This window comes from Tursiops truncatus, chromosome 1 (assembly GCF_011762595.2).
Source record: "Tursiops truncatus isolate mTurTru1 chromosome 1, mTurTru1.mat.Y, whole genome shotgun sequence".
NCBI lineage: Eukaryota > Metazoa > Chordata > Mammalia > Artiodactyla > Delphinidae > Tursiops > Tursiops truncatus.
In genome coordinates, this window is record NC_047034.1 from 14,972,214 (window position 1) to 14,992,227 (window position 20,014).

A 20,014-nucleotide genomic window follows, 5' to 3' on the forward strand; every position below is an offset into this window, starting at 1 on the left:
TCCTCCAGCCATCTGTGTTGGGAGGGCCATTGAGCCTACAGTGGGTACCAGCATTGACTGCCTCCATGCAAATACATGTATCTAATCACAAGATTACATTTCCCCATTGTATGCAGTGAACAATGATTTAGCAGGAAAACAGTGCTGTAAAATGGGGAGGAATTATTTAGCCTTAATTTTTTTCCAATTTAAACAAGACATACCCTGCCTCAGTTTCCCCCAAACTTGTAAACATGGCCACTCCTTTATTGCTTTAATTGCACAACTGTTAACACTGAGCACTGTGCATGTTCATCTCAAAGAGAAGATGGGAAAAAGTTCTTGTATGCCCATGTATATCCATCCTTAACATACTGCCTTGCATATGGGTCAGGAAAACATCTGAGGATGAATAAGTGAGGGAAGAAGGAGAGAGGAAACGGTGGATCTCAGTTCAAATTCCAGCTCTGCCCTTTCTTAGCTGTCAGAACTCAAACTGATCACTTCACCTTCATACTCTCAGTTTGCTTACGTACAAAAGAGGAATCATCACGCCTGCTTTATAACATTGTAAGCATTACGTGGAATATAGGTATTAAAATCATATACAGTTTTGTTCTCCCTTCTCAGAAGAAAGGGAAGAAACACTGTAACATTTTCATCGATTATGAAACATTATGAAATACTTTGACTCAAAGACCTAAGCCTGGAGTTTGGGAATAGCATAGAAACAGCCTTCTGCAGATTTACGCAAGAGTGTGAGAATGAATATGCCATTCACCCAGAGAACTGGAGAGAGGATTGTGTCTTGCCAACAACTCTCGTGTACACAGCCATATTTTACAGATACCAGGAGGAGAGGAAGAAGTGTAATAACTCAAGTCATTTTTTAAAGCACTAAACTGTCTACGAAGTGAATTTCCAAGACATCAACCACCTCCCTCATGAACATTTCCTGTCACTTCCCTGAAGCTCGTAAACTGCCCATCACTGGGTGTAATCTGATTATAACTGAGGGCAAAGCATTTGCAAAGCTCTTCAAAATCTCACCCCAGCCTTATCTCTTGCCACAGTTCCAGGTCAATCCCTACCCCTATCCGAAGTCCACCCCCTTGTCTGACACCCACGCTGAATTACTCCCAGTTTCTAGAAAGCAGCATTGTCTTTCCTGCTGGTCCTAGATGTGCTTCTTTTATCATTTCTTCAGTGAAGCTCTCCCAGGGCCCACAAGACTGGGGTCCAGGGGTCCGTACAGGTATAACTAGTTCATCTCGCACTTATCTTCAAGCAAACCTTTCTCTTAGCCTCTAAGGCACTTTATTACATGTGTCTAGTGAATTGCCCACCTCTTGTCCCAAATGTACAACTGTCCATTCCTTGAGGGCAGGGACTTACTCCCCTGGAGTCCCCAGCAGAATGTTTCATTATCTGTCCATTTGATCTTTACTGATCCTGTTTCTCATTCCTTCATTTTAATGTTTAGCTCCAAAGCACGCATAAAAATAAACTACGTACAGTCAATTAGACAGAGCATAACTGATAGCAACCCACCAGTAATATATCATTTGTCATAAAGCAACAAAGATTTTTAGGCTATTAGACTTGGAACAAATCCCAAATTCCAGTAGGTTCAGGCTCCTGGTTTTATGTAGACCTGAAAGAGGTGAATGGGGTACTGACTTATCTATGATCACTCAACCCTCTTCACAAGGAGAAGTGCTAGTTAACTGCAGAAAAGAGACCAAAACACAAATTCCTGACAACCAGTCCAATGCTCTTTCAATGCACCTGTTAAAACTTACATACCAACACCTCTAACAAACACTAAGAGTGCGGTGCATTCTTCTATGTGCTCTACATCTATGAAGCCCCATTTTGCAGATGAGAGAATTAAGACACAGAGAGAAGAGGTAACAGACCCAGAATTATACAGCTTACAAGCGCCAGAGCTGGGATTGAAACCCAGTCACTCTGGATCCAAGTCTCTCCAACTAAGATGCAATGTCGCCTGACTCTAATCTTCAAAAGAAATTGAGTGTTGTAATTGAGTGTTGTTTAGAACAGAAATGAAAAATGAAATTCTTATCTCCTGAGAGGTTGCTTTGTGTAGCTGTTGTTGTTGCTATTGTTGCTGGTTGGAAAGGAAATTTTGATGCCTGGGAATGTGGTAGGATAGGGTGGATCTTGGCATTGTCATTTGCTGTTGTCAGACTTGTGGTGCAAGACCAGCTGTGGGAGAGGATAGGGTTGCTCTTGGAGAATGGAATTCCTCAACACCTCAAAAAGATATCCCTCAACTTGTCTCTGTACCATTATGGTTTGTGACCAGTTTAAGTCCACAGAAACCAAACAAACCGTGTCACCAAAGCAACAGGTGTCAGGTTGTACACACGCGTTTTATAGATCCCCAAACAAAGCTATTGTTCATGATAGGAAAAAACTCAGAATCCGGAATTGGCAGGGTGTGCTTTGAAACGCATTTAAAAGGGAATAACTGCATACAATCAAAAATACTTATTGATGAAAATGATGGAGAATACAAATCTCTCTCATCAAGGTATGCAGAAATTTAATGTTTTTAGCTTTGACAATGACATCTTCTTGGAAAGGGCTACTGCTCTTTTGCAGTGTAGAAAACATCGCCTACATGATGTGTGCAGCCACTCATCTCTGTCTTTAAGCTCCTATGGTATAGGGATCGTGTCACAGTCTTCATAAAAGAGCTCAAAAACGACCACTGCCACCTGAAAAGCGTTATATCTGAGCTAACCGTAACTCCCCAAATTTGCTGTGCTCAGTAACCAACTCCAATTCTTATGTGTTCCTTCTCTACTTAGAAATTTTAAACAGCCTTGATATGAGTCTGCCTGTGTCTCTTTAAACATACAATTAAAAAAAAAAAAGCTCTGTTAACATAATACTCTTGGTGAAAGGAAGAAATGCTAATTAAGTCTAATGCATCCACTCCATTTGGACAGAAAGTTTCAATGTGTGCATTTTGCAGTGGCAATTACCGAATGGTACAGTAAGTCCACATGACAAGTGTGGAGGCAGTAGGATCCCACCCTATGTGACAAAAACAAATGACTCAAAGAGCAATTTGACTTCATGCCGACCTTGAGATTTTCCTTCTACCTTAAACAAGTCAAAACAAACATACCCTCTCCTAATACTGCCCCTAAGTGCTTTGTTCTTGAGTGCTACCAGTGTGCCCAGAGCTCCTAAGAGACATTGGTATTAGATTCTTCCTTCCGGATCAAGTTCGGTATTCAACAAGTATCTACCTATGTCCTCCAAAGCTGGTATGGATTTGGGGAAATCCTGCTTGACACAAGTGACGGTAATTGATCTATATTTAAACTGCAGAATGTGATATAACTGTGATTATAAGATGCTAGAGTCAAATGGGTTCAAGTCCCAGTTCTATCATTTTCTGTCTGAGTTGTGGCAAACTTTTTTTTTTTTTTTTTGCGGTACGCGGGCCTCTCACTGTTGTGGCCCCTCCCATTGTGGAGCACAGAGTCCGGATGCGCAGGCTCAGCGGCCACGGCTCACGGGCCCAGCCGCTCCGCGGCATGTGGGATCTTCCCGGACCGGGGCACGAACCCGTGTCCCCTGCATCGGCAGGCAGACTCCCAACCACTGCGCCACCAGAGAAGCCCTGGGGCAAACTTTTAAACCTGGAGTTACTTTCTTTGTAAATGAAGTGGTCACGGGACCTAGCAATTGATACCTCATGGGGTTGCTATGAGAAGCAAGTGGGATCCTGTATTGAAGGTACTGAGCAGAGTGCCTCATACAGAATGAGCCTTGATTATCAGCCATCATCACAGCAGGGTAATGATGCTCAGGACCGGGGCTAGGATGCAGAAGAAGAGCTAAGAGGGACCTGGGAAGGGCCCGGTGCTGGTCTCGGCCCAGAAATGAGGAAATGCTGGGCAGAGAATTCCTCCTGGCCGGCACCAGGAAGCCAAAAGGCTAGGAGCGTATTGGTCTGTTAAATCAATAGGCACAGTAGGAGAAGCATAAGCCAATGTTCAAAAAGGAGTAATGGGCTTCCCTGGTGGCGCAGTGGTTGAGAGTCCGCCTGCCGATGCAGGGGACACGGGTTCGTGCCCCGGTCCGGGAAGATCCCACATGCCGCAGAGCGGCTGGGCCCGTGAGCCATGGCCGCTGAGCCTGTGCGTCCGGAGCCTGTGCTCTGCAACGGGAGAGGCCACAACAGTGAGAGGCCCGCGTACCGCAATAAAAAAAAAGGAGTAATGACTAGTCACTCCAAGAGTCAGGGGACGCCAACAAGGCTGCCAGCTGGATTTAGAGTAAAACAGATGAGCTCACAGGAGAACCAGTAAAGCTCGGACCGTGTAGTGTGTGTGCCTGAAGGCTCTCCTCTCGGAAAGAAAACCTGGGCACCTACACTGTCTGCTCTGACAGGGTGGTCAGCAAAGGACCTGGCGTCTCCTCAGGGAGGAAAAGTACAGAGGGAAACTTAGCAGGGGAGAGTGGGGGTCTTCCTCCTGTCGGATGATGATCCAGGGGAGGCAGGATAAGGATTCCTCTTCCAGGAAACACTTAATTCTACCCCTTTATAAAACAGCAGGGGTCCACAAGCTTTTTCTTAAAGGCTCAGATAGTCAATAGTTCAGCTTTGCCGGTCCTTCAGTGTCTGGTGCGACTCCTGTAGAAGCAGGACAGCAGCCACGGACAACGCAAGAATCGGTGCGGCTGTGTTCCAATAGAACTTTCTTTAGCAAAGTGGATTTGGCCCCCAGGGCCTTGGTTTACTGACCTTGGGTCTAAAACCTGTGGACAAAAGGCTGCAATGATGAGAAATACTTTACAATCTCTTATCCATCATTTTCTCTCTCTCTTTTTTTTTTTTCTCACAACCCTGTAAAGTAGCTTCTTCTAAGTTAGGTTCAGATATTAAAAATGAAATTTCAGTAAACTGAGACGAACAGGTGACAGGATGAGTTGGAGGGCTTTTGCTTGAAATAGTTGCAAAATTTGAAATTGTTATCCATGTAAAACAGAGTCTGAGGACTCTGGGGACAGCGAGGGTGTTCCAGAAGCAAGGAAGCAGTGCAGACACTTTGGAAGCGAGAGAAAAAAAAAAAAGGTGCAGTCAAGGACAAAATCTTGGGTTAGATTCGTTCCTTTGAAGATTCTTGTACTTGCCTCTGAGCTTCCTCAAATGGAAACTATGTTAATAGTATGCACTGAAAGAAAATGGGTATCAGAATGCAGATGTAGGGTATGCTTTCAGATTCATTCTAAAGCATTCAGATCTCAAGCTCTAAATTTTAAATTAATCCAGATTTTCTTGTACTAAATTCTCTTCTTTTCCTTCTAGGATGACTCAGTGATGCCCTTCTAAAAAAAAGCATATAAAAATATGGTTGTTTCTTTAAACGTTTTCAAACCAAAATAAAACAAGAGTTAATTCCAAAGAATGTAATTTTTTTCTATAAACATACAGATTCATTCATATAATCACTTAAAAGAAAAAATAAACTCCTTCTGACTAGTATTCATCATAAGAAAAAAAAAATTGATTCTGAGCTGCCTTCTGTTGTGGTCACAAAGTTTAGTAAGTGGACGGGAGAAGAATTAAGCCTCTTTCCTCCTGCAGTCAAGAACGAGAGTCTGGGAAGTGTTATCAGTGGTGAGTGTATACTTTTAGGATCAATCTAAGACCAGCAACTAAAAATCTAGTGGCAAAATGAGTGTCAGCAGATAAAATCCAAGGGAACTGAGACAGAAAACTGATACGGTGGTACTGAAGGGCTGAACTCTCAAACTTCATATTTAGGGGATTTCAGAAAATGAATGATAAAAAAAATTAGATATTTTTAAGACTTACTTCTGCTGCCTCCTTCTTACAAACCTTTAATATCATCTAATCATCACTGAAAATATTCTTAATTCCCCTTTTTTATTATATTTTAACAACTTAATGGAAAAATTTGCCCATGAACTAAAATCTCTTAAGAAAAATTCAGTCTAAAATTGTTCAATGCTTGAAAAGCTTTTAAAATATACAAGGCAGGGTAATGAGGGGGTTAAGAGAAGAGGCTCTGGGTTCAGACTGAGACCCAACTGTGTCTGGGCAATTTGTTCTCTGTGCCTCTCTGTGAACTTTATAGAAGTTCCACATCTATAAATAATATAGTAATATTAGAATGGTAGTATCTACTTTAATGGAATGATGGAAGAATTAAATAAGATAATTAATGTAAAGCACTTAGAATAATGTGTGGCACATTTTAAAAACAAATATATTCATTATTATTATGACAAATTAACAAATTCTTCATCTATTACTGATATAAAGGCATTGTATTCAATTCAAGAGGATGAAACCAACTATTTACATTGTCCACATATGTAATTACTTATGGATAAGCATTGGCAGGTGAAAGATTAGAACTTCAAATTTGAGATACATCCAAAACGCCTCAAAAATATTTAAATATTCACCTCATACTCATTATTAGAATGGCCATTATTTAATTAAAAAAAGAGAATAAGTGATGGAGAGGATAAAGAGAAATTAGAACCCTCATGCACGTTGGTGGGAGTGCAAAATGGTGCAGCCTCTATAGAAAACAACATGGAAGGTCTTCAAAAAATTAAAAATAGAACTGCCATATGATCCAGTAATCCCACGTCTGGGTATTTTATCCAAAAAGTTGAAAGCAGGATCTCAAAGAGATATTTGTACACCCATGCTTATTGCAGCATTAGTCACAATAACCAAGAGGCAGAAACAACCTAATGTCCACTGATGAATGGAAAAAGGAAATGTGTATACATCTATACATATAATGGAATATTATTCAGCTGTGAAAAAAAAGGAAATACTGACATATACTACAACATAGATGAACTGAGGACAGTATGCTAAGTGAAACAGGCCAGTCACAAAAACACAAATACTACATGACTCTGCTTATAGGGGGTACTCTAAAGTAGTTAAACTCATAGAAACAGAAAGTAGAATGGTGATTACCAGGGGCTGGGGGAAGGGGAAGATGGGGAGTTGTTATTTAAATGGTATAGAGTTTCATTTCTGCAAGATGAGATAATGTTGAAGATCTGTTGTACAATAATATGCATATAGTTAGCACTAAGGCATCGTACCCTTAAAAATGGTTACGATGGAAAATTTTAACATATGTTATGTGCATTTTATTTTATGCTTTTTACCACAATAAAAAATAAAATGAATTGGACTTCCCTGGTGGTCCAGTGGTTAAGACTCCACGCTTCCAATGCTGGGGACGCGGAGGTTCGATCCCTGATCAGGGAACTAAGATCCCACGTGCCGCATGGTGCGGCCAAAAAAAAAAAAAAGAAAAAGATGTGAAAAAATAAAATAAATAAAAAGTATGTTGGAACATCATTTCTTTTACATATAAACTTATATTGACTTTTCGTATAAACCAGAATACTTTACCAGCATCCATTATCTACTTTTGCTTTCAGGTAAAACTTCTGAAATGGTGTAATAAGAGAATTCCAATGACCAGGCCTGTTGAATCCCAACAACTTAAAGCAACTTCAAAAGAAACTTAATTAATGCCCTGTGTGTACTTTATCACTTCCATGATGTTATCTAAATTTATCAAGTAATATATCAAAAAAATGAATCATTGCCTTGGGCTTTACCAGTAAAGAAAAAAATTTCTGACCCATGCCACTGAACGCCACCCTGCCATTCCTCACAACCTGTCTCACAGCTTCCAAAACCTGAATTCTAACAAGTAACAAAGCCTCGGGATTCAAATCATATTGAGACATATACTCCTGCAACTGATTACCCAAAAAAGTGACCCACATTTGCATCAATAGGAACTTTGGACAGCAGAACCCTCATCACTCATTTTTTTTGTTTCCTTTCCTACCTTTAGGGTGAACATTTTAGTGTATCCTAACTGGATTCAGCCAGAACCAATTCTGAATTTATGCGAAGAAGGATCTTATCATGTAATTAACATATGTTAAAGCATGCACTTTGAAAAATATGAAGTGCAACGTATCTTTCCTATTATTTGCACTCAAGCATTTAATATGATGCTCTGTAGACGGAGGCCATTCTAACAATGTAATTTATTGGTTATTCTCTGAACGAAACAGCATTATTTGTCAGGGCTTGGTTCTGAGTGAGGGAGAACCAAGAGGAAAGAATGAAAGCTATTAGAATGTTAAGAGAGGTACTGATACCTTTTCTTGGGAGTTCATCTTGTCCTCAAAGAACAGCCTCCAGCCTCTTCATCAAAACAGTCATCAGATAATACTAGGGTGACCTGGGTGCAAGTCCAGTTGTCTGTAGGCAAAGTATCAGCCACACCCTAATACCTAAGACGTCCCATCACAGATGCAAAAATCCACCTAGCTAACAGATAAGAAAGTAAATGGGGTTTTTAAAGAATTAATTGGAACTGATCTATGAAGTCCTTCCGACCTGAGCACGTAAACAACACAAACTTCCTTCTCACCAGTGACTTGCTGGAAGAGCTGGTGTGGAGTGCTGGGAGAGGTTGTGGATTTGACCTTGTGGTACGTTTTGAGGTTTTGAGGTTGTGGTAGGCTGGGGCAGGCTAGGAAAAGAGAAGTACTCGCCAACAAATTCCCCGGAGGAAATGGCAATGCACGTACTTCCTTTCCCGTAAGAAAGTGACTTTATCAGGAAGTATGGATGGCACAGGTGGATCAGGACATCCAGGTAAGTATGGATGGCACAGGTGGATCTGGACACTGGAACCACAGAGGGCACCAGTTCTCACGCCAGCTCCATCTACAATCAGCACCTGGGAGCCCCTTTCCTTCCTGGCTGCTACTTCTGAGGACCCTGGCTCAGGTGAACCATGGGAAATGGATTTTATTTTCTGAGTAGAGAGGGGTTTTTTTTTAAGAAAAAAAAAGCTTACAAAAATTTAGAAAAGAGAGAGAGCATAGCCAAGTATGCATATGTAAAGATAATCCAGAATAACATTCTTATTTTTTTTTGATTCTATAACGTAGGCCATATCAGAGTAGAGTCAATGGAGAATATACTAATATTACAGATATATTAGAAATTTAGTTAAAGTGTGAAAATAGAACTAAGTTTAAAAAAATTACTAACAAGCTTGTCCTTTTATTAATTGTAACTATTGCACTTTTAAGAATTAGCGATACCACTACATCTTTTTTTAATAAATAAAAATAAGTGCAATATCATTTACCAGAGGATCATAAAATGCATACCACAATTTCTTCCCAACCACTGTGAAATGACAGTAGAAGAGAGGGTCACTTGTTTGGCAAATATATTGCTTAGAAAAGTGAATTGTGTCTGCTTAACTTGACTAATTATTCAATCTCACTAATTTGACAGTGAACTACAGCTGGACTTTTTACCATGGCATAAAAAAGTTTCATTGCAAATTCTTTTCCTCCTTGAATGCCATTGGCATATACCCTTTACATGGGATAGGTTCCTATCTACTGTCATCCAACTGGACAATATACCCTCTCAGGAGGTTAAAATATGTTGATTTTAAATGACTTTCAAAATACAGTAACATAATGCAATGTGTTGAATAAACATGTAAATGATACCGGAGACGCCGGTGTTGCACATGGGAGTTCCTAACATCTGAAGGACAAAAAAAATAGTGGGGATCATTAAATTTTCTTCTCTTTTCTTTTCCCTGATCAAAGACCAACCATGCAATTTAATCTCTGAAAATTAATCACTCTTATTTTATACAACCAAGATCCAACTTTTTGTCAGTGACTCTAAATGTTACTTTATTTTCATTTACATTGATTCTGTTTTCTGATTAGCTGGCTGATACACACATGTGTATGTCATAGTGAACAGTGAAAAGAGGCTAGAAAATTTTAATTCCTGGGGAAAAAATATTCTGAAAACTGAGATAACAGGCTAAAAAAAATCATCACGATAGAGACCTTGCTTTCAATTTAAATAAATGATATGCATGCAAAGCTGTCCAGAAAGTCCTCTGATATGAAAATCCTGGTAGTCATTGTTGCCTACAAGGAAGATGAAATGAGGGTGTTTTAGTCTAGCAGCTACCCAAACTAGGGCCAGCCTTCAAATCTAGCCCTAAGTTTGTTTTGGTATGACCTCAAGCTCAGAGTGGTTTCTATATTCTTAAACAGCTTAAAAAATAAAACAAAGCAAAACTGAGTACATGACAGAGAAGGCATATGACCTACAGATCCTAAGATATTTACTATCTGTTTTACTCTCTGGTCCTTTATAGAAGAATTTTGTTACCATTAGCTTTTCAACAACCTGAGAAGTGATGACAATTTAGGCCAATACCTAAAAGTCAGAACAAACCATGAAAAAGCAATCACTACTCATTTATCCTGAGAAGTGGGTCCACTAAGTCAAAACTGAGAGAGATCAAACTGTAAACTGTGCTGTTTCCTAAAATATCAATTCGCATAATACATATTCTTTACCCACAAAGAAAGTCTGCAATACTAAACTTTACTATTAAAATAAACACTGAAGCTAACAATTAAAATAGCAGGAGAATAATATTTCTCACTGATAACTTGGCAACATTCATGCATTTCAAAAACTCAGACAAAATTGGCATCAAATGCAAGGAAAAGTGGAAAAGTCAATTAAACATAACAAAAGCAAGCTCGGAGTTAAAGCAAATGAGGTTTAGACAATATTTCTTTTCAAAATATCACCTCAATATTTAATTTAATACTGCATCCAAACTGATAATCACTGAGATTCGTTAAGTCAATTCGATATTATTTTGGATTTTAATTTTAGAACTTATTCGTTTTAAAGATGTACAAACCGGGAGAGTGATCTTCTCTAAATGCTATTTAAGTTAAACAGATAATACCTTATTATTTTCCTTGCTAAGGTTCATAAGCTGCACAGACACTCAATTTGTAAGTTATTTCCGCCAGTGCTGCAAATATTCTATTCTGAGACTAAAATAGTACACGGACGGCAAAGAAAATGCTACATCCAGGAAAGGTCCTCTAGGACTACGCCGTCGACTTCAGGATGGAGTCAACAATTCAGGGTGGGAAACAGCAGACCCACAGACTGTGCCCATTCACCTTTAGCATATGCCTTCCTCCTCTTAATGCCCTATGTTTAAGGTGAGATTTAGGCTCTTATCAGTGTCACCTTTAGACTCAGACTAGGAGGGCCCCCCACCTGAAAGCCCTGGGCTTTAGAAAGTATCACGGTGCAAGCCCTTCCACAGGCTAAGGAGACAAGCCCCCCTCGTACTGCATGATCCCGAGTACCCAGGACTCCCGAATTCCCAGGATAAACCCCTACAAACCCCGTTCCAGGACCTGCGTGGCCCTCTCCCCTGGGTCGCTCCTCTGGAAGATGGCCTGGGCTGGACCGCAGTGCCGGAGTGCACATTACAAGGCCTGTGCGTGGTCAAGGTGCAGCTGTTAGGAAGGGGTGGATGGGTCTTGGACATGGGGGCAGGGGAGTCCACACTATGTACCAGACATGATGGAAGGCAGAGGGGAAGGAAGGGAAATGGGTTGGGCTGCAAGCTAAAAGCTGGCTCTCCTTCTACTGCCTCTTTCTGACACAAAACTCCCAGGAGTCTAAGAATTAAAAATGCCAAGCTAGCCTCCCAGGCCATTGTGAAGGCACATTTGTCAAGTAAGAGAACAGAACATATTTGACTTAGCAGTTTGTTATCTTAATTTACAAACGCTTACATATTTACATACACAATATGTGGGTGTACACTGTATCAGGTCCCATGAACACCGGCAGTGGACTTGGTTCTTATGATGGTCACTCCTAGATTTCACGCTGCAGAGACATTCTGCTTTTTTATTTCCTGAATCCCACATTCAAAGCTTAATTGGGATATTTCACTCAAGTGATAAGATTCAGGTTCCCTTTCTGATTTACCTAGTTTCCCATCCACAGTCACAGAAAAAAAAACTGATCACCATAAAGCTACATAAAACCAGGGGAATTCCCTGGTGGGCCAGTGGTTAGGACTTGGTGCTTTCACTGCCGAGGGCCTGGGTTCAATCCCTGGTCAGGGAATTAAGATCCCACCAGCCGAGCAGCACAGTCAAAAAACAAAACAAAACAAACTATATAAAACCAATCAAATTTCCAATTGGCCCACCTAAATGCCTTCTAATATAAAAGGGCACTACTGTGAAAAATGGCTACAGGGAGAGAAAGTTTATTATCAGAGCAAAAGGGGGGTAGCTGCGAGCTGAGAAGCTCACAGGTCCTTCTAGTTTAGCATCAAAGACATCTATTTGTCCTAGAGTATTTGAACCACCCAGTGCTTGAATAGCCCAGTCATACTGCTAATAGCAACCAGAGTCAATCAATTATTGAGCCCTTACTATGGGCCAGAGTCTCTGATAGTCTCTTCATTTAATCCTTACCACCTGGGGAAGGGAGGCACAGAGAAGTTATGGCTTCTCAGCAGGTAAGCGGCTAAGACTTGGACCTGGTTTTATATGAATCCAAAACCCATGCTAGAATGAATATCTTAAAAAAAATAATCCCCTATTTTAAAAATATCCTTTTTTTTTTTTTTTTTTTTTTTTGCGGTGCGCGGGCCTCTCACTATTGTGGTCTCTTCCGCTGCGGAGCACAGGCTCCGGACGCGCAGGCCCAGTGGCCATGGCTTATGGGCCCAGCCACTCCGCGGCATGTGGGATCCTCCCGGACTGGGGCAGGAACGCGTGTCCCCTGCATCGGCAGACGGACTCTCAACCACTGCGCCACCAGGGAAGCCCATAATATCCTCTTTTTAAAAGAGGGGGGGAATGCCATATTTCTAGCACAAGAATGAATGGTTGAAATGGTTATATTAATAAATAAATACAATTTATTTTCCATACTCTTATATAGGCATAAAAACTTCAGGGGGTTAGTGTTTTGTGAATTAAATAATGAAACATATATTGACTTTGGGGGGATATAAAGATATTTTCCTTCTCTTACCTCCTTAACAAGAATCCAGGGAAAACTCTTAATGAGAAGGTACCAAAAACAAAACAAACAAACAAAAAAACCCCCACAGAAGTTCCCACTCATTTATGAATTAAGGCCAAACTAGAATTAGAAAAAAAATCAGAATAACGATATCACACACAAAAACTAATAAGCCTAGAAAACGACAATGAAATCATTGCTGCCATTGTAACCCTGTGGGATGATAGAACAGTCAAAATCCTCTAAAACGTTTTTGGTCAGAAAAAAAAAGAAAAAGAAAAAAGCAAACTAAAACCTTCCAAAACTTTGACTATTACCTAAGTGTTGACCTAATTCAATAGTTTTCCAATGATAACTTAGAAACAGTCAATAAGTAAAATATGCCTTTCTGGTTGACTTTCACTGAAATTTATGATGAATTGCCTTTCGCAACTGGAATATCACATTCAGCTTTGAAAAGAACAATTCTCATTACTTTTTGCAAGAGGTGCTCTGGATATATGTTCTTTTGGCTCTAAATTTAAGAAGTATTTTGTCCAACTATTAAAATGTATTACATTTTGGATAACCAATCTTAAGTTATTATAACAAGAAATAAAAATTCTAAAGAGGAAATATTCCCATGACTATGGCTTTGAATATCTATGTCCCTTAGTCAAGTCAATGAGAACAGAACTAGGAAGCCACACTTACCCCCTTGGCCATAGGGGCTATGAGATGGTGGAAAGACTCGTTCTTAAGGGAAGTTGCATAATCCTTTCTCATTCTTCGGTAGAGCTTTAAGGGAGGGAAGGGAAAGACTACCATCGGTCAAGGAGAGTTTGGCCGCAATGCTGTCTCAAGGCATGAGAATGGATTCCATGGTCCCTTCCACATCAGACTAAGCATCTGTGATGATGCAACAGATTCGGCCACTTTCAACACCTTCTGAGTTGAATCGCTATCACTAGTTGGCCAGAGGAAGGAGGGGCTGTTCCAATCTCCCTTACAATTACCACCCTAATTATTACATTACACTTTCACAATTTAATCCCTTTATTTGCCTCACTGCCTTTTTGGGGCTAAGTGAGCACCACGGCACGAGGCCCGCTGATGTAGCTAGCAGGGTAGCAGGGCAGCAGGAGTACCACCCAGCTGCCAGCTACAAGCACAGCCAGGTGGGCAAGCCCAGAGTGCTAATCTGGACAGTGACATGTCTGTCTGCTGCTCAAAACCCTTGAAAGTTGCTGTCTCCAATATGGAGTAGAACGGAGCACTATACATCAATGCCAAGAATCACCCTGTGGTTCACCCTGTGAAGCTTTTGGTAGCATTTCAGCATCCTAAGGAAGAATCAGCGATAGAAGTCCAATTGTTCTATTCCAGGGATCGCCGGTAAGTAACTATTGCACGGCTATTAATAGCTAAGCGATAGGATTTCTTTTCTTTTTTTTTTTTTAAACAACTGTCAGGAAATGTTTTCACATAGTTGTCCTATCTTTGGAAAACATACTGAGGACCACGTTGTTTCAATCCCCCCCTCCCAAAACAAAAAACTTTGGTATGCTCTCAAAGCAGGAGACATTTATAGGAGGAATTCACTGCAATCCACAACCCTTTGGGAACCAAGCTTTCGTAAAGTGTTGCTAAGCTGAAACTCAGGCCAGCACAGTGCCAGGCCCACAGTAGGTTTTTAGTCAATATTTGTTGAGTAACTGGGAATGGTTTTCATATTGAGACCATTTTGCTTACACCAGTGTACACAGTATTTGTTAATCTATCCCCAAACACTCCCTTATCTTTGTGTAGTTAGACCCCGAGCTGTGTAAACTGAGTTAACAAAATCAAATTACTAACAGTTTAAATTTGCGATGCTCTGTAGCGTCCATATTCTAATATTGTTGGACGATGGCTGGAAAGAACCCAAAGATTTGAAGTGTGTTTTCATTCTCAAGTTTTGCAATCTAGTAAGTAGGCTGAAGAGATACTTTCAAGTGCCTCAAAGTGAGAGGAAGCTTCGCACACAGATCATTGTTTTTATTTACTCACTTTACATGTGATCTTGTATTTCACTTTATCCAGAAGCATTCCTTGAGGTAGGTATTAACGCCTTCAGTTTATAAATGAGAAGAAAGAAAAGAAAGGTCCAGTGGCTGAAGGATTTTTGTAAGAAAATGCTAATAAAATATGGCTACGATGATCCATTAAATATGAAGATACAGCTGTTAAAATATTTAGGTAATTCATACATACTCCACACTAACTTGGCTTGTGTTCTTCCGTTAAAACTATGAAAGGCCGTGAAAAGATTAGGCTGATAGATCCACTCTATTATGTAAGAGTTATGATACCTTGAACAACTGTGCACTTTAGCTCTTTAACTGTGTATTCATCAGCCATACATCAAGGAAGTGATTATGTGATAGATGGCACAAAGGCAATGGGAGATGGTACCACCTGTTCCACTAAGGACAATCACTAAGATCTTCAGTGCTACTGGGCGAAAAGACTTGCCCGCCCACATGCTCTTAAAAGGAAAGGGTAGAAGATTACTCTCTGTGCTCATAAAGGGGTTCAGAATCACCTTTTGTTAAAACATTTAGAAGGAGTAGAGTTTAACAAACATCATCTCCTTTGCACTTTAAAAACCAGTAAGCGTGTCACACAATTATTAAACTGATTTCAGTTATGTCCAACAAGGGACCACTAGATGAAAAAGAAGAGTTGTCAGCGGTAAATGAGCAGCGACACGGTAACAGAGCTGTGGTTCTCAAACTCGGGTGAGCATCAGAGTTACCTGGAGGGCTTGGCAAAGCACAAATTGCTGGGCCCTCCCCCAGGGATTCTAACGGAGGTAATCTGGGATGAAGGATGGGAATCTGCATTTCTAACAAATTCCCTGGTGATACTGATAGCAGCCACACCTTCAGAAGCACTGTCACAGAACACAGCACGGTAGGGTGCAGTGGTTCTTAACCTTGGCTTTAGATGAAGCATTAACTAGGAAGCTTTCATAAATCCCCGCTTGCCCTGGCTACACCCAAGGCCAATTAATTCTGAATTTGGGGGTATGAGCCTAGGCATCAGTATTTCTTTTTTATGTCTCCAGGTGACTCCAGTGAGCCTGCAAAGTTGAGAACCACTGACATGAGGGAAAACGCACTTATCTCTATAACTGGTTAAGAAGATACATTTTGGGTATTTTTGTTTTGGCCATGCTACGTGGTTTGTGGAATCTCAGTTCCCCGACTAGAGAGTGAACCTGGGCCCTCAGCAGTGAAAGTGTGGAGTCCTAACCACTGGACCGCCAGGACATTCCCAGAAGATACACTTTGTAAACCACGGAGCAGAGCAGAATAGAATCACTGGTGTGCTGGGGATCCTCAATAAACAATGATTCTTCCCTTCCTCTATTTTCTTCAAAAGTGTATCACAAAGGATCTAAACAAGTGAAAAGTAATTTTCTGTAAGAAAATTAATTTTCTGTAATTATCTATAGCTTTGAAAAGGAGCTGAGTTTTGTATTGTGGATTCCTAGTTTAAAGGGTCACATACAAATTTCAGTCATGTTTTTCTACATTTTTCGGTGGGAAATAATATTGTTATTTATAAATCCGGAGATCTATAAAGGTTTGGGTATGTCTTACATACGTTGGAGGCATATTTCATATTTTGGTACAGTTTGGAAGCTTTTTCACACAAATTTATTAAAAAGGTGGGGAAAGTACATCCAACCACAGGAAAAGAAGGAAGGGTGTAGAAAATTAAATTTGTTTAGAGAAGTGATTCTCAAAAGTGTAGTTCCTGGACCAGCAACATCGGCATCATCTGAAAATTTGTTAGAAATATAAATTCTCAGACCCCCTACCTGAAACAGATGTAATGAATCAGAAGCTCTGGGAGTGGGTGATCTGCATTTTCACAAGCTCTCCAGGCGGGTTTGATGCACACTCTAGTTTGAAAACCACTGGTCTAAAATATTTATCATTTTAGCTATACGAAGAACGGAAGAGGTAAAAGCACTATTTATCCAGTGCGCATCGGTTCAGTTGCTATCCAGACCCCCACTGCTCTAATAACAGCTGTGCTCTTTTAAACTCCACCCAAAGCTTATTATCATTCCATCTTTAGAGCTTGATAGTAAACGTGGAATTGATAGGGAACATATGGGGGTGGGGGGGTGGAGTCTATTCTACAAATCCTCCACTATCAATTTTAACCTATTTCTATTTTATACTCAGGATAGAATTAAGAATGCACAACTTGGGCTTCCCTGGTGGTGCCGTGGTTGGGAGTCTGCCTGCCGATGCAGGGGACACGGGTTCGTGCCCCGGTCCGGGAAGATCCCACATGCCGCGGAGCGGCTGGGCCCGTGAGCCATGGCCGCTGAGCCTGCGAGTCCGGAGCCTGTGCTCCGCAACGGGAGAGGCCACAGCAGTGAGAGGTCCGCGTACCGCAAAAAAAAAAAAAAAAATGCTCAACTTGACTAACAAGGACCAGAACCACAAAAACCAACCAACCAACCATCACATGAGGCTGGAGGAGGGTGGGTATCGCCAGGTGCAACCCTCACTCACCTTGAATTGTCCTCTTGAAGAATGCCTTGCAGGCTTCACAGGATGCTACCCCATAGTGGTACCCAGATGCGATGTCACCGCACACTAAACACAGTCTCTTGGGCATCGAGTTGAGCATGTATTCGCACTTGGTCTGGGGGTCTTCAACAATGGTGCTGGAGCAGTCATCGTACAGTTTCCGGACAGGCCCACTACCTCCTAGGATAGGAGCAGAAGGGTAGAGAGGTGGCGAGTCAAGTCCGTTCTGATGGCCATTCATGGTTGAACTGTAGCTCCCGCTGGCGTCTGAAGAGCCACCTGGGCTGTGGTGGTTGACGCTGTCCGTCAGGGAGGCCGGGCTGGAGGGTTCCGTCTTGATGAAGGACGAACAGCTGGAATCAATGTGTCGATCTTTGTTTGACATTCTGCAGAGAAGCCTGAGGTTTAGGGAGGTGCAAACAGAGAGAAAGAGGAGAGAGTGTCAAACAGAGATACCAAAATAGGTAGAAACAAAGAGAAGGTGAAAAAATAGAGAAAGTGCAAAAAAAGATGGAAAGGAGAAAAAAAAAAGAGAATTCATACGTTAAAGACATTGCTCTTTGAGAGTGCTGCCTAAGAACTAAGGACTACACATCATTCTCTAGTCAATATCTCTTGTTCTACAACAAGGTAATCAGCATAAGGGCGTGACAGGGTTACATCAAAGTGCCCAGACAGGCCATAAACAAAAGCTCTAACTGATCCAGTTCCTTTCATTGTACCTTTCTCTTGGAGAACCACTGTCAGTATCTAAATCAACTCTCTAGATTCTAAATTTATCCATGGAAGAGGAGTAATTTGCAAAGTCCATATCACTTCTAAAATTACCCTTATCCTCACTCTACTTTTCTCTTCCATTTTCTGATGTTGCAGTCATTTTATTATGAGCAGAACTAAACTTTTATTGTCAAGGCTGAACAGATGATTCCTCAGCTCTGTAATTACTGTTTGTCAGCACGCTTCCATAAGCATAACTGTGTCTTTTATTGATCTAAGACACACAGGGAATATATCCTCAATCACGTTGCCTCTTTAATTAAATTGCTCTATTTCCTAGACATTTAGCGATACAGAAAGACATCAAGGATAAAATGCTAGCCAATATTTAAGGATTATTTCCTAGAGCCCACAAAACAGTGAAATGATCACCAGCACTGATTAATAAACATGTACATGTGTTTACATGTGTCCGTGTCTGCATGTGCGATTTGCCACTGTTGAAGAGAGGAATCACTAAAAGCCATTTGAGCCTTCAGTATACCTGTGAATCCATAAACCTGATACTTCATATTCAGCAAAGTAAGGATGTATCAAATTTTGCCCTGAAAAAATGAGATTTGCGATGGTCTCTTTTTCTCCCCTTCCTTTGGTCTTTTAACATCATACCTCCTAAAAGGAAATATGATGAAGCATCTAATCTAACAAACTCTCTCTCTTATCTAGAAGAAACAGACTGCCCCTCTTACTTTGTCAGACCCGTAGGTGATTAAATTTCTGAAGAGGTAATTAGATGAAAAGATGTAATTGGTCCTATTTTCTTTCCCGTTCGCCATAGTGCAAAACCCCTTTTAGCCAAGTCTCTAGGAACCTTCTGAGAGCCCACTATACAAAGAAGAGGTGACCGTTGAGAAACAAACTTAGATAATTGCTTCCCGGTGGAAAGTTGATTTATGGGAATCCCACAGGGTAATGGTCATTCACTGGAATTTGGGGGAGTAGTCACAGGATAACCGAAGGGATGCAATTATCTCTTTCACTATAAATCTAATGATATTTTATCACAAATTTCATGCTCTCCTCCGGGTGCCCCCTTCCCCCACTGTTCTGCTACTTTCAAACGAAGAAAAATATGGTTATTTCCTATCAGGGAATGTTCACTGAACGGTTCCGAGAAGGCGGTCTCAAGAGCAAAGCATCCAGAACAAGAAGTTTGCCTCTTACCTAGCAGATTTCCCATCGGAAGTTCTGTGCTGCTTTCTAAAGTAAAGCAAACTCAGGATGTGGAGAGAGCAAACAGGAAGGAGAAATCCACAAAGATATCTTCTTGCTTTCGCCCACCCACTTGGGTTGTCCTTTCCTCAAGAGCTAGTGAAAGAAAAAATATCCCCCCCTCCAGCCTGAACCAGGCGTCCGCTCCCTCCCGCATCTGCTGCCTTGTTCCGTCACTGTTAATGAGCTCTGTAATTAATAGATCGCTCTCCTTGTCTCCCAGCTTGCACCCTGGGCTAAGCACTTTTCCTCAAGTCAACGTTTGAAAGAAAGCGGGTCGGCACTGACTTACAGCAGCCCTGCAAATTCCTTTTAATTTAAAGCACTTACTCTACCACTTCACTTATTACCTTATAATTACTGGACTGCTCGCACATACATTATGATCTTAGACTACAGTTAGAAGTTATTAGGGTACTAAAACACAGTTGCTCCCCTTTCCTCTCTCTGGCACTGAATTTCTCACAGCCATGACAATTAACTC

At 41.0% G+C, this 20,014-nt stretch overlaps 1 protein-coding gene across 1 annotated transcript in view; it reads right to left on the bottom strand.

Annotated features, from left to right (window-relative positions):
• Positions 1-20,014, bottom strand: part of ESRRG (estrogen related receptor gamma) — a 213,960-nt gene that overhangs the window by 153,952 nt on the left and 39,994 nt on the right. The window contains exon 2 of the mRNA XM_004312775.4: positions 17,524-17,939. Coding sequence (XP_004312823.1) covers positions 17,524-17,939 — 416 coding nt within the window. The remainder of the gene's footprint in view (positions 1-17,523; positions 17,940-20,014) is intronic.